We start from the raw sequence: 15,278 nt of genomic DNA, 5'->3' as shown, positions 1-15,278 counted from the left end.
GCTGCCGATGGAGGCGCCGCCGACCCCGCTGGAGTCGGCCCGGTTCATCGCGGGCCGCAGCCGGGACGTGTCGGTGTCCGAGGAGGGGGCGCGCAGGGTGGCGGAGGCCCTGTTCGACAAGGTGCCCTCGGCCGCCTTCAGCCTGGCGGGCTGGAAGCAGCTGCACGAGCTGAACCCCCGCGCCGCCAGCGAGGAGGCGGTGAGCTGGGTGTTCCTGGTGGACACCCTCAACTTCTCCTTCTGGCCCGAGCGGGACGACCAGAAGTGCCTGGTGAAGTACAAGGGCACGGCCTACAGCGGGTACTGGGCGCTCTGCGCTGCCGTCAACAGGGCGCTGGACGAGGGTTAGTGCGGGGCGTCGAGCGGCGACATGGCTGCTGGATGGCACAGCGCACTTACAATGCACGCAGACGGGTGTGGGTGGTGGTGGTGGGGCTAAGGACAGTTCTGTCTGTCTAGAGTGCGAGGAAAGTGTGCACTGAGGCCCTTTTCATACATACACAGCGAGAAGCGGGGATATAAAATACGGCTGCGAATGATTGTGTCTGGCTGGTGTGTGCCGATGTAGTAAACGCGGTACTGAACGACAAAAATCTGTCAGGGAAGGCTGCGTGTAAAAAGTAAGAAGCTGCAGCTACGTGTCAGAAATCCTTATCTGAGGAGGGAGCGCTGAGAACAAACACAAACCTGGTTATAAAACTCCTGTTTGTGTGGTTGTCACAGAACAGCGTCAATTTCAAGAGCTGATAGGCCTTCCATATCTTACTAAGGGTGTGAACGCTCTCCTTTGTAATCACAGCGTGTGTGGTACAATATCCTAAACATCTTATTTTTATTGTTCTGAAGGAATACCTATTACCAGCGCGTCGTACTATGCCACCATGACGCTTGACCAAGTCAGACATGTACTGCGCTCAGACACAGAAGTGCCCATGCCTTTGATCGAAGAGAGGCACCGGGTGCTGAATGAAAGTGGAACGGTTCTTCTGGAGAAGTTTGGAGGCTCCTTCCTCACCTGTGTTAAAATGAGTGAGAACAGTGCCCAGAAACTACTACGCCTAGTGGTGGAAAACTTTCCTTCTTACAGAGATGAGGCCGTATTTGAGGTAAGTTAGCTGTAATGTTGAATCTCCTTTGGTAAGAACTTATTCCCTTATTCCTTTCTGACTGTGGCTATAAAAAACAGCTTTTAGGTCAGCTATGGAGTATTTTTTTTCTGAAAGGATAGTCATTTCAGAATTGATGTAAAATTAGTGAATTGCTGGCATTTTTTAATACAGAAAATGGAAGGTGAACAGAAACACTTCAGTGGAATTCATGAGTAAAATTCAAGGGAAATAGGAAAGAAAATTATTATTTTAATATTTTGCCTCAAAAGTGTAAAGGGATTGGTCTATATAGCAGAAGGAAAATCAGACTTTGAAGTGGTCGATCTTAATTATATCAATTATTGTAGGTAATATGGGTAGTGAAAGCAGCTTTTGAAATAATGCGCTTGGACCATGATACACATTTTGTTAAGATACGATAAAATTATTGAGATTTCATTTCTCTGTCAATTAAAACTTCTGAAGACAAAATCGATCTATCTTTTAACAGTAAAGGAATCCTCATTATCTTAAGGACTGAGTACTGACAGTCAGGAGCATATTTCTAATGATGAGTCTTTTTTTTTTTTCACCAGAGGAGAGCCAGTTTTTCATATGCTTTCTCTGTCATCTTCACTCTGTTGTAATTTTGATGTACAACAAGTTCCCAATTAGATCATAACTACATTGTATGCCTTATAATATGTGTAATATATGAGATAACTTCTGCCTGAAAAGTGAGAATCTTTTTTTTTTCCTCTTAAATTGCTACCCCTCAACCCATGTCCCATCAATTTTTCTTCATTTACCTTGAGGATCTTTACATGTAAATGAATCTCTGGTAGTATAGTGAAAATACCCAGCTAACTGGGAATCACATGAATTGTTGTTGATTAAACAGACCTTGCACAAATGACTACAGACATGAGTTAACCCCAGATGTCACACCTTTTTCAGAGTTGACAGTGTGCTGAAGCTTTATACAGCAGTCTCCCTGACAGAAACTGGTGAGAAGTAAATAAGAGTATGTTTGGTATTTTCTGTGTCTCATTTTCCCTACACAGGCATGATTTTTATTTAGCCTTAGTGACATGTAGCTATTCCTGCACTCTGTTTGTCATCCGTACAGTTCAGCTGTCAGATCACCAAAATACTTTATTCTAGTGCCTATACTAATAGTTTGTACAGTCTTTTGAAGATAAATCCCTAGAACACCGTTCAGTGGAGTTTTGAGCTAATAGCATTATTCACTTAAATGTGCTGTTGAATAGGTGGCATCATTATATTTTCCTCTGTCTCCTGCTATGAAAAAAGATACTATATTAACATGAAAAATCAGGGTTTCTCTGTGAGTAATCACTGGAGCTATTAGTTTAATTTATAGGGATCTTTTACATATGAAGTAATTTAATTACAATTGCAATAATAATGATGTAAAAGGAATTATTTTCCAGGCAAAGTGATAAATAGAATATTCTCTTATCTTTATTGTGACTGTATTCACTGATGTAATGTGTTTCATGAGATGATGCCAAATACTTTATAAAGTAAGGCTCCCTAAAAGAAGCAGCAGACTTCAGATTGAAAAGCCGTTCCAAAAATGATCCCAGACCGTAAGCAGTGACATAGTAGTAAAGCCTGTTGCATGAATACAGAAGCTATTTTTCTACTTTCACTAAGCAAGCTGTATTGAAGGTGTTTTGAAGGTGGGTGGAATAATGCAGACCAGGTTTACACCCTACTTATGTTGAAAAATATTAAAAACAACACATGTAAAATCAGTGATGTCACCTATCCTGAGGTGGTGACGTGGATCATGTTATCCTAACTATTTCTATGGCAGCAGGCTGAGATCTTTAACAAAAGCAAAGTTGTACTTATGAGGATTAGGAGGGAACTGGAAATAGGATGAAGTATCCAACAACAAGCCAGTGTTTTTCACTGACTCTCCGTAATAAAAATACATATATGATAGTAAAACAAACTGTGTACTATAATAATAATCCACACTATCACAGACTAGTATAGCTCTCCTGTAATCTGACCTCCTAGAAGAACTTGTAAATTTAAGACAGTTCTTTGGCTGTATGTTTTATCGAACATGTGCACAAAACATTTTTCATAATTACACACTCCTGAATGTAGTTATATAAATTGTCCATGTTCTTTTGCTTCTGAAAACTGAATTGCAAACCAAAATCCCTGAAGCCTTTTTGCCTGTATATGGATATTTCATATTAAGATGCTGTGCTGAATTTGAATCCTGGCAGAAGTATTAGACTATGCTATACTTGTGTGTCAGGTTTTTCATGTTCTGACAAACAGTGGAGTCCTTCTGGGCTTCCAGTCATCCATATTGTATGTATGTACTTTATATTTCCCATCACCTGTGATGGAGGTGGTAAAATTCTCATGATCTTCCTGTTCTCTGCTTTTCTTCCTAGCCATGCTATGGCATTTTGATATCTGCCAGCACAATACCCCTTCTTTCTTTTAATGTCAGTAGGCCAGAATTAGTTATGCCTCTTGATACTGGCTCATTGTAGTGGAGAGAAGACACAAGTGTCCCCGTATTTGGTAGCTTTTCCTGGAATGTGAGGATGTTGCAGAAAAGAAGTATATTTCATCAGGTACAGCGTTCCTGATTGGACAAATTACACTATCTTTGACACTTAGTGTCATCCACCTCCATGCTTGCTATCTGTTGAAAAGAATATTGGGAAAATTAACTGGAAATGCTTCATAGTCTGTTTCATATAGAAAATTTACACAAACTCTAGAAGATCTGTGCAGCATAAAAATTAACAATAATTGAAACAATGAAATCATAAATTCATATGCTCTATGAAGAGTCCCAGTCAGTATTTTTCTTCCAAATTAAATTGCAGCATGAGATGAGAAGTTCTGCTTGAAGTCTGTCTTCTGCTGTTGTAAAATATTGTGTTCCGGGGGGTTATCTGTACCTTACTATATTGGAAAATATACTATTAGAAGAGCAATGTCCTTGGTCTTCATTAGCTTCAGGATGGTAGGAGCTACAATGGAATTTGGTCTGTTAATCATTTATTTATTTCCTGTTGTGAGTCTCAAGTGGTATTTTATTATTTAGCATACATGTACAAAATGCAGTATTTTCTAGAAGGAAGTTTGTACATCTACATCAAGAAGGGAATGAAGTGGAAAGTTTTCAGAATGTTTACAGAAGTTGTTCTGTGAAATGCAGCTGGACATCTTGTTCTCAACGTTTTTGTAGAATAGCACTCAACGACAAACAATCAACTTTGTTTTCAGCCTGTAGCATCTTGGCAGTCAAGTAAAATTAAATGAACTTTTAAAATGCCATTTTAAATTGTGGCTATATGAAGAGTGGTGGAACAGAGCTTGAAATAAGTAGAATCCCCATCTACTTGTATTTTTGCTTAACCATTTCGGTTGCATGATATTGTTAAGGACATTTTTTCAAAAGATGAAAATGACATGTGTACTAGCTATAAAGCAAAGAAAAGGACATAATCCACTCAGTTTTTTTTCTGAAAGGTGCAGGTTTACATTTGCGCATTTTGTTTGTAATGAGAATACAAGCCTCAGCTCTGTACAGATCATAGCACAGCATTAGTTTTTCCCCTTGTGAGTAGTCATAAAGCATGTAATGTTTTTCAGGGTTAGCACCAGCAAAAAAAACCACAACATGTAATAAACACTATGTGTGGGTCTATTTGTAAGAACATCTAATATTTGTGAATACACCAGTTACTGAAATTAATTATCATCTCTCCTCCTTAACTAGCAAGGTATGCTAGACACCACTGAGAATTGTTCATTATAGTTTTCACCGAAATTTTATTTCCTTAACATTTGGGATAAGTTAACGTAATATGTTAACTGTCTAATCCAATACCTCCTAGTTAGGCTTGGATGTTGGATGAATTCTAGGGTTTCAAAAAGAATTAGTGTGCTGGATTGCAGCCAGTGCTCATGAAGTGGAAATAAACAAGCATTGTTTTCTGATATCCAAGCATTTTTTAATACAAGTATTTTTTTATTCCATGGCAACAGTATCTACCTTTTTTTTTTTTTTTTCTTTTAATGAGGATTCCACTTGATACCTGCTTGTGATTCAATATTTTTTAAGTATTAAGGTATTTACAGTATTGCACTTTTATTCTCTTTTAGTTAAGTAACCTTTGCTTAACTGAGTAATATTTTGGGCTGTGTTTTCTAGAACAACATTAACTTACGTGTCTCTCTTGAGATGCCATTTTCTGCGTTTCTTGATGTGTCTCTGGCACTTAAGCAATTTGCTTTTTTTTTCTTTCATCAGGAAAAAAAGGTTTCTTTCTACAAACGGGCACAAATACTTGTGGCTGATACATGGAGTGTATTGGAAGGCAAGGGAGATGGCTTTTTTGGTGACATTTCTAGTCTGACTATATTTGCTGACTACAGAATTCCTCAAGTTCTTGTTCACTTAAAAGCAATGAAGTATTCCGAAGAGCTAATGAAGAAACTACAGGAAGGTTTGTTCCTTTCTAATGTCAAGTAATCATGTTTTGATAGAGTAAGATAAAAGCTGATTTTAAGATACTGCATTTGCTCTCTCTGAGGATTATATATATATATAATATATTATATTATATATATATTATAAATATATATATATTATAAATATATATATATTATACATATTATATATTATATATATTATATATATATATATATATATATATATATAATATATATATATATTATATTTTATATATATATATATATTTATATATTTTTTTCCCTCCAAGAAACTGGTACTTTTGTAGTGGTCAGGTAACAGAAAGGAATTCTTTCTCTAATAGTGATTTCAAATTAAATGTTAAGGTTACTTTTTATGAAGATCTAACTCCCTTGGATTAAGCACAGAATTAAAGAGACTCCAAGCAGTCGATCTCTGAGTTTTAAAACAACCACTGTTGCCAGAGTCACTTTCCAACATGAGTACCATTGTGATTTTGAAGTTTAGATAGTAATAGAAGCAGCAATTTCTTTATGAAGTTTAAAGAACATATAACAGCAGGGGGATTCTTGTTTATCTGTACGAAACAACAGCTGCTGTTTAGATGAGGGACAAGCAAGGTAATACCATAAATGTCCACTTAAAAAAAATACATGCCATTGCTTTTAAGGAATATAATTGTATAGGACAGGTTACATCTTCCAGTACTTAGTAACTAGAAATTTGAACAAATGAAAACAGAAACCAACCTTTTCTCCACTGCAAAATGAGTGTATTTATAAGTAGGACTGCCATTATGCCATTTTAAAGTTACACAGCAAGATAAACAAATTAATGCAATAGCCCATGAATCTTAATAAACTGGCCACATACATATATGTGTGCATATGTATGCATATTAATGTTTGTGTTTGTATATCATGTGTGTCTGTGTATAGAGAGAGAGATACAAGATCTGTTTGAACAGCCAAGATGGAAATGGCCTTATGAGGATGCATGGAAAAGATAAATTGTCTACGCGGTCTGTTTAATTTTTGATCCTTGTAAAGAGTAGAATTATCCTTGCAGAACGTACACACATTTGGAATTATGTTAATGTATCCTCTACAAACAAAATAGTCATATAACGTGCAGTGTAACCCAGAGTCTTGTTCTGCTTTTAAACTCAGTCTTTTAGAATACAGGATGGCTTTTCAATTGAATGGAAGGCAAACTTAAAAATATGGCAATGTTAAAGTGAGCAATAGAAAATGTACAGTAACACAGTAGTTACACTGTAATTCATGAAAGCTGCAGTCCCAGAATAGAATAAACGTGAAATAAAAAGAGAAAATTCAGGATATCCTTGGACTGCTGCCTCCCGAATGTAATTGCATTGCTGTCTATTGTGTCCTGCAGGAACCATTTTCCAGTCTGGAGATAAAGAGGAGGTGGAGATCCGTGGTTGTTCAATTTGGTGTTGTGCACTGATCTGTAAGCACCTGCTGGAGCTCTACGAGAAGAAGGGTCAAGACATGCGCGATCAGATCAACGCGGTTTTACTCGATTATTACCTTTGGGACTATGCCAGGGATCACAGGGAAGAGATGAAAGATATTCCATTTCATCGCGTACGGTGTATATATTATTGAGTCCCGTCTGGTATCTGTTACAGCTACTTTTTTAATGCAGTGGTTTCTCATGTAGTAACCTGGAGCTTGCTGAATCAAGCAAACGCTCACTTTCTGATGTTACATTACCGACTTATGTTCTTATGTTTTTTTTGTTTTGTTTTGTTTTGTTTTCTGGATCTTTCTCTAGCTGTGCCTGGAGCTAATAGTGTAAAATCATGCTGGAAAAGTTGTATGAATACAGGTTTTGCTACTTGAGCTCTGTTGGTATGTGTATACAGATGTGTATGTGTCTGTACGTGTGCCCGGACACTCCAGGCGGCTGCTGGGCCAGCAGGTGCGAGCTGCTGTGAGCGTGGCACGCCTATGTGGAGACCGCTTGCGTTGCGGGAAAACCCAGCCTTTACCGCTGAGCTCCACCGGAGCTGTAAGGAGACATCTCCGACATGTAAGCCGCATTTCGCACCCCTGCTTTGATTAAAGCGCACAGACCACAAGCAGGCGGCCCCCTCCACCCTCCCCAGGACTCGAGGGCGAGGTGTGCGCGTCCCTGGGGGCCGGGGGCTGCCCTCCGCTGCCCCCCGTTGTCCCCTCACACCCACCCCTCAACCCCCGCTCCGCCCGCGCCCTCCTGCCGCGGGGGGCCGCTGTGCGCGGCGGGGCGGCGCCGCCGGCCGTTTGCCGCCGACCGTTGCGGCCGTTGCCGGTGGCCGTTGCCTAGCGAGGCGCTGTCAACAGCCGCGCGGGCGGCCCAGGCGCGGCCCGCCGGCCCCTCAGCCCGCCCGGCGGCTGCCTCCCGACGCCCGGAGCAGGTTTGGAGCGGGGAGCGACGGGGACGGGGCAGGGGGGAGCCGCCCCACCCTGCCGCCGAGCCGGCATTTTGCTTTGTGTTTGTTTGTTTTTAGGAAATAGTAAATGGGATCTCGCCCCTCCCCGCGACTTGTTTCGTTGTTTAGGTGTAATTTTTTTTTTTGGTGGGGGGGCGTTGCCAGCCGCTTGCAGCAGGCCTCGCTGCTGCATACAAAGAGGGCACCTGGGTAAATAAAGGCAGAAACGCACCAAAACGTGGTTGGAATCTGCAGTCAGTAAGTCTTAAGTAGCTGCTCGTGATTGCCGTGCCCTTTATGAAATGAGCAGGATTTCAGGCTCTTGCTTATCTTCCTTGGCTTCCCTCTGCTCGGTTCTGTAAAACAAGGCTTTTTGTCAGCTTCCAAAGTTTCTCAGCTCTGAATGGACAAGCCCTCAATGCAAATGGGTGTAAGTGAAATGCAAAAACTCTTCTCTTTGCAACCACAGAAGACTTATGTTTAAATCTGGTTGCATTTTCATGAAGGCTGAATTTGATGTGCTTAGCTGGTGAGTTCTGCCAGTTGGGTAACAGAGCAAAAAGGCTGTGTGGGAGTTCAGTAAGAAGGAAGTTCAGCAAACTTTCCTTTGCATGGCAAAGCCTGCGTGAATGAGAATCAGCAAAAGCAGAAGATGTGTTTGGGATCTGGCAGCATTTGATACCCATAGAGGCTTTTGAGTGTTTCTGATAGACATTTGTAAAGAAATACTATTTGATGCTTCTTATTGTGCTTCAGAATTAATACATGGGGGGCAGTATAAGGAACTATGGTTGCTGAAATATATAACTAATAAAAAATAGTTACATATGGGCATAAACAGATGGATTAAAATCAGAGGAATGCTTTGTGTGTAGTAATCACAAATATTTAAAATCATACCTACCACGTAAGCAACACGACAGCTTTCTGTGCTTCTGAAATTATAAATGCTTGAACCTTGTAAGCCAAGTATTTATGATGGCTTTAAAGCACGTGTGTGTGTACAGGTATAAATTCAGGATAAAAAGGTTTTGTTTGAATAATTTCTGTTGCCTATGCATCAGTACTGTAGCAGTGAGAAAATAAGGTTCATTTAAGTATATGCTTTATCAACAGTTCATTAACAAGATCTTACAATATTGTTGCTTCATATGGCAGTATAATGTCCAAACAGAAAATCTGACCACTTTCAGACCAAAGGTTAAGTCTGCTAGCTTAGAAGGTAATAGAAGCAAAATTAGTTTATGCACTGGTTTAACAGTTGTTAATATATCTGCTTTTTTATCACAGTTACTTTCCAGGGTGTAATGATGCTTATGTATTCTTTGGGAAACTCTTCAACATTCTATTTCAGCAGGGAGTTAATTCTTTATTATTTAACTCAGAAAACATTTTTTCTTAGGTGCAGAAAATTGCAAATGAGGTGAACAGAGGAATTGTAACAGATGTTGTAATGACTTCATGAATACTGAGTGGGGAGCACAGAGATGGAGGCCGGCATGGAGGAGATCCCGGTTAAAGTTGCAATAAGGGTCAGACCTCTGCTTTCCAAGGAAGTACTTCATAACCACCAAGTATGCGTGAGATTAGTCCCAAATACACAGCAAATAATCATTGGGAAAGACCGTGTCTTCACTTTTGATTTTGTATTTGGCAAAAACTCAACCCAAGAAGAAGTTTATACAGTTTGCATTAAACCTCTTCTAGTGTCTTTGACTGAGGGATATAATGCTACAGTATTTGCATACGGACAGACAGGTTCTGGGAAGACTTACACCATTGGAGGTGGTCACATTGGTATGTTGTAAAAAGTCTTTTTTTGTGTGTGTGTGAACAATGTAGTTCTGCAAATTAAGTATTTAATACATAACAGATGATGCTTGAGAATTTTTAAGAGATAATGAAAAAATGTATAGCAAAAAAATATATATATATTCCAAAGTTTATGTGATGGTTGTGTTCTAAACACAAATTCTGTGTCCATTAGGCTATACCAGAAGTATGAGAGAAAAAAAAATAAAAAAAATTAAAGTGCTCTTTCCCATTCTCTATTCTAACAGGCAACTTACACTACTTTCTGAAACACAGTGCTTTAGAAATTTTTGCTACATTTATCCTACTTAGAAAGTATCTGCTTTAGGTAATTGTATTAAGCAAACTCACTCTTAGATTTTTTTCAGAGACTGGAAAGAGATTTCATGTATAAATTTAATGGAATAGAATCATAGAATGGTTTGGGTTGGAAGGGACCTTAAAGATCACCCAGTTGCAACCCCCTGCCACGGGCAAAGATGTCACCCACTAGACCAGGTTGCCCAGGGCCCCATCCAGCCTGGCCTTGAACACCCCCAGGGATGGGGCATCCACAGCTTCTTTGGGCAACCTGTGCCAGGGCCTCACCACCCTCTGCGTAAAGAATTTCTTCTGAATATCTAATCCAAATCAACCCTCTTTTAGTTGGAAAGCCATTACTCCTTGTCCTATCATTACACCACCTGACAAAGAGTCCCGCCAGAGTCCCTCCCCAGCTTTCCTGTAGGCCCCCTTTAGGTACTGTCAGGCTGCTCTAAGGTCTCCCCAGAGCCTTCTCTTCTCCAGGCTGCACAACTCCAACTCCCTCAGCCTGTCTTCATAAGAGAGGTGCTCCAGCTCTCTAAACATCCCTGTGGCCCTCCTGGACTCTCTCTAATACTTCCACGTCCTTGTGCTGGGGGACCCAGAGCTGAATGCAGTGCTCCAGGTGGGGTCTCACGAGAGCAGAGCAGAGGGGAACAATCGCTTCCCTCACCCTGCTGGCTATGCTGCTTTTGATGCAGCCCAGGATATGGTTGGCTTTCTGGGCTGGAAGCACACATTGCTGGCTCAGGTTGAGATTCTCATCAACCAACACCCCCAGGGCCTTCTCCTCAAGGCTGCTCTCAATCTGTTTTCTGTCCAGACTGTAGTTGTGCTTGGAACTGTTCCAGCACAAGTGCAGAACCTTGCATGTTGGCCTTGTTGAACTTTATGTTGAACTTCAAATTTTGCTTTTTTAAAGGCAGATATCTGAAACTCTACTATTCGACTTACTTGGTATTTCCAAGTCAGTATTTCTCAAACACCTGAGACTGGAAACTACTTTTTTTCTGTATTAGTTTGCAGAAGAATTCTGCAGCTTCTGCATGTATACGATTTTGCTTTCCAACTTTCTCTGGAATCCTGTATCACCAGCTCTGGTTATCTTCCCTTCCATATTGAGAAGTAACAATTTGTTTGTGTGTTGTGCTGAATAAGAGAGAAGAAGTGGAGTAGCAGGAATTAGAAGACTATCTGGATTTTTCTTGGTCCTTGATTATGTATTCATTCTTTCTGCATAAAGGATTTGAAGTTTTGTCATTAATTCATTAGCAAGTTCAAAATATTTTTTTCGTCTAGCATGATTTTTTACAAATTTAATTTTCTTTTACTCTCATACCCGCAGAAAGTAGTAAAGTTCTGTATCATTTCCATGCATTTCTGATCAACAGAAAAGCAAATATTTACATGAAAACCTGGGAAAACCGAGCTCTTCCTATTCCTTATTATATTGAGTGATAAACCTTGCAGACTTCTCTTTAGTTTCAGTCTATGTAATTTGTGTGACAGAATGACTGCAAGTGTCTGTGACATATGTGTTTATATTTTAGCATCAGTTTCAGAGGATGAAAAAGGCATAATCCCACGGGCTATTCAGGAGTTATTTCAGCATATTTCTGAAAACCATAACATTGATTTCCGTGTGAAAGTATCTTATATAGAGGTTTACAAGGAAGAACTTCGAGATTTATTGGAGTTGGAGACCTCTGTGAAAGATTTACATATCCGAGAAGATGAAAAGGGAAATACAGGTAGGATTCCAGCTCTAGAACTTTGTGCATTTGATTTCTGTTGTGTGCACAAATTATTATTTCCATCTCTTGAAAAGAGAGCTTATCGATGACTAATACTAGAAGAAGTCACGTTTTAAAAATGTAAATTCAGTTTAGCTGAACTGAAGCAGCCTTCATTTTACATTCCTATGAACAATATCAATGTTCCTCCAGAAGCAGCATCAGGTGGTAAGGTAGTACTTTTACTGCTTCTGCAAATTCAGCATAGAAACAATTGTGCATGACTATTCAGTTGAATGAATGCTTTAAGATTAAGCCTTTGCTTCTCACTTCAAAGTTATATTTGTTAAGCTACTTATACTGTAAATATCTGCTTCCATTCCACTAAGAACTATGTTCTTAACATAGGCTGGGAGTCACTTTTACTACAAAATTTCAAAATTTCTGTCTTTTTTTTTTTTTAACTGACAAAGTAAGCTTTGAGCTAGGTTTGCTCATACTTTTTTCTAGATAGCACTAGGTTGCAAATTGCATAAGACGATGTGTAAACACCTAAGTCTGTGTATTCTGTTTAGGATATTGTTTCAAATGCTGTGACAAAATATGCCCATATATTACATTTCTGCAGGTTTCAGATGTGCTGTACTTCATGCTTTCCACATACTGTTTTATTTTATTTAGCTATGTGCTACAACCTTATAATAATGCAGTCTTGTATGCTTCTGTGATTTGTGTTTATAGATTGACTATTCATAATTGCAGTAAACTTTTACTGAAAAGTTTAAAATTAATTTAATTATTCTGATTTTCTTTTGGTGTTTGAAGTGATTGTTGGTGCTAAGGAATTCCAAGTAGAAAGTGCAGATGAAGTGATGAGCCTGTTGGAAAGTGGCAATGCAGCTCGTCACACAGGCACAACACAAATGAATGAACACTCTAGTCGATCACATGCCATTTTTACTATCAGTATTTGTCAGAAACAATCTTCAGAGTCTCAAAAAAATAGTGATCCACAGGATTCATCTTGGAAATCAGTCCAGATGATTGCTTCAAAGTTCCATTTTGTGGATTTGGCAGGATCAGAGAGGGTGACAAAGACTGGAAATACCGGTGAACGATTCAAAGAATCAATTCAAATCAATAGTGGTTTGTTGGCCTTGGGAAATGTCATCAGTGCTCTTGGAGACCCAAAAAGGAAAAGCGTACATATTCCATACAGGGATGCTAAAATCACTCGCATTCTGAAAGACTCCCTAGGAGGAAACGCCAAGACTGTCATGATAACATGTATAAGTCCATCCTCATCAGACTTTGATGAATCTTTAAATTCGCTCAAATATGCAAACAGAGCTAAAAACATTAGAAATAAACCAGTTGTAAACTACAACCCTGATCAAGACCGGATTGATGAAATGGAACTTGAAATCAGATTGCTCCGAGAAGCTTTGCAGAACCAACAAGTCGGTAATCAGTGTTCACATGACTTAAATCAAGAAAGAACCCGAATCAGTTTGCTAGAAGAACAGCTCACCCGGCTTCAAGTTCAGTGCTTCAGCTACAGAAACTGTTTAGATGAAGCCTTCCCATTCCTGGTTGATTTGAATGATGATGTTAGCTTAAAAAGAAGTCATCGGGACAGGTTGCAGAGTTGGATCAACATGGTACAGGAAGTAATGAAGGAAGCTCTCACCGTGCAGCAAATTGACACTGGAACTGGCACCATGCAAGAGCCCCATCATATCACAATTCTTCAGCTGAGGAGAGAACTAAAGAAATGCCAGGTATTTCATTATAAGTTGATTGTTTAGGTACCTATGAACAAATCAGGAAAGCTAATGTGTCTGTCTTGTAGGAGGAGGAGATATAAAATTCTAACTTGTTGGAACTCTAAAATCAACCTATGTTCAGTTTTCACACTGAATTCTGGTAAGCCTGTAGATTGTTACCTTGCAATTGCATACACAAATTCTGGCTTTTCTTGGTTCTCATCATCCTACATTACAGCTACATTATTTATTCTTCATTTTTTTTCTCTGGCTTATTGTAAAGCTCTGCTTCCCAGGTTCAAAACAGTGTAAGAGCTGGGTTTAAACTGAAAGGTACCCAGGTAAGCATGCCATCCACAGCTAGGAGGAGATGGTTAGGGAGATGCTAAAATAAACAGGGCAATAAAGGCTCTTGAGCAGCTCTTAAGAGTTGTATTTACTTGAAAGATATAGGTAAGCTAGTTGTACAGAAGTATCTGTCTTTAGAATGGTAAGACAGTGTGTGTCTATACTTTGCATTTGGCTCCTAAAGGTTTTCTGGAAGGCCAACTACATTTGGAAGTAACCTTCAATCGCGATTGGATCACTTACCCAGAAAAACATCTGAAAAAAAAAAAAACACATTATAATTTCTTTAATCTTTAGGCTCTTATTTGAGATGAAAAATGAGGAGGGCCATCCTTATTTTTTTGTTTGAGAAGTGTATTAATATTATGATTGATGCTGAGATTTTGCAGCCACATCTCACAGCACACTGAAGAAAGTAATTGGATTTAAATACCCACTTTGTAAGGTCGTGTTGGTTATGGGTACATTATTTCCTTTGGGAGAAAGAAACTTGTCAAAACAAAATCAATAGATGAGAAACAGAAGTAAAGAAACAACTGGTGGAAACCACACATAACCACTTCTGAAGGGAGCAGCTGATTCCCCAGAGGGCCATGCTGCCATAACCACAGGGACCTTGACAGCCTAGAAAGGTGGGCTGACAAGAACCTCATGAAGTTCAGCAAGGGAAAGTTCAGAGTCCTGCACCTGAAGAGGAACAACTCCAGGCACTAGTGCATGCCGGGGGCCACCCTGCTGGAAAGCAGCCCTGCAGAAAAGGATCTGGGAGTCCTGGTGGACACCAAGTTGAACATGAGTCAGCCATGTGCCCTTCCTACTAAGAAGGCTAGTGGTTTTGTTGGCTGCACTAGGCAAAGTATCACTAACAGGTCAACAGATGTGATCCTTCTGCTCAGTGAGGCCACACCTGGAGTAGTGTGTCCAGTTGCAGTTGCAAACTGTATTTTGTGGTGCGTTATACACAGCATAGCCAGCCAGTCAAAAGAGGTGATTCTCCCACCATATTTAGCATTGATGTGGCCTCATCTTGAGTATTGTGTGCTCAGGGGCTCCACAATGTAAGAAGGATGTTAAGATAATTGAAAGTGTGCAGAGGAAGGCAACAAAGCTGGTAGAAGGGCTGGAAGGCAGGTCCTATGAGGAGAGACTGAGAACACTTGTGTTGTCCAGTCTGAAGAATAGGAGGCCAAGAGGCGACCTCATGGCTCTCAGCAACTTCCTGAGGAGGGAAGGTGCTGGTCTCTGCTGCTGGTAACTGAGGGAAGAATGTGTGGGAATGGCACAAAG

The 15,278-nt window shown here is 39.9% G+C and overlaps 2 protein-coding genes across 5 annotated transcripts in view; both read left to right on the top strand.

Moving 5' to 3' along the window:
• Nucleotides 1-7: 7 nt before the first annotated feature.
• Nucleotides 8-7,460, top strand: CZH9orf64 (chromosome Z C9orf64 homolog). The gene is made up of 4 exons (XM_032205862.1): nt 8-344; nt 847-1,106; nt 5,410-5,605; nt 6,991-7,460. The coding sequence occupies exons 1-4, from the start codon at nt 8-10 to the stop codon at nt 7,221-7,223; spliced, it is 1,026 nt and encodes a 341-aa protein (XP_032061753.1). The 3' UTR covers nt 7,224-7,460.
• A 559-nt stretch (nt 7,461-8,019) lies between these two features.
• The window catches only part of KIF27 (kinesin family member 27), a 30,804-nt gene continuing 23,545 nt past the window's right edge, over nt 8,020-15,278 (top strand). For 3 of the 4 annotated variants that reach the window (XM_032206009.1, XM_032206007.1, XM_032206008.1), the window contains exons 1-3: nt 8,020-9,826; nt 11,695-11,895; nt 12,703-13,658. In XM_032206009.1, the coding sequence (XP_032061900.1) occupies nt 9,517-9,826; nt 11,695-11,895; nt 12,703-13,658 (1,467 nt within the window). In that variant the 5' untranslated portion in view covers nt 8,020-9,516. The remainder of the gene's footprint in view (nt 9,827-11,694; nt 11,896-12,702; nt 13,659-15,278) is intronic. The other variant, XM_032206006.1, reaches the window with a different exon arrangement.

This window comes from Aythya fuligula, chromosome Z (assembly GCF_009819795.1).
Source record: "Aythya fuligula isolate bAytFul2 chromosome Z, bAytFul2.pri, whole genome shotgun sequence".
In the NCBI taxonomy this organism is placed as follows: domain Eukaryota; kingdom Metazoa; phylum Chordata; class Aves; order Anseriformes; family Anatidae; genus Aythya; species Aythya fuligula.
The sequence above is the reverse complement of the archived record's forward strand: the minus strand, read 5'-3'. Positions and strand labels throughout refer to the sequence as shown.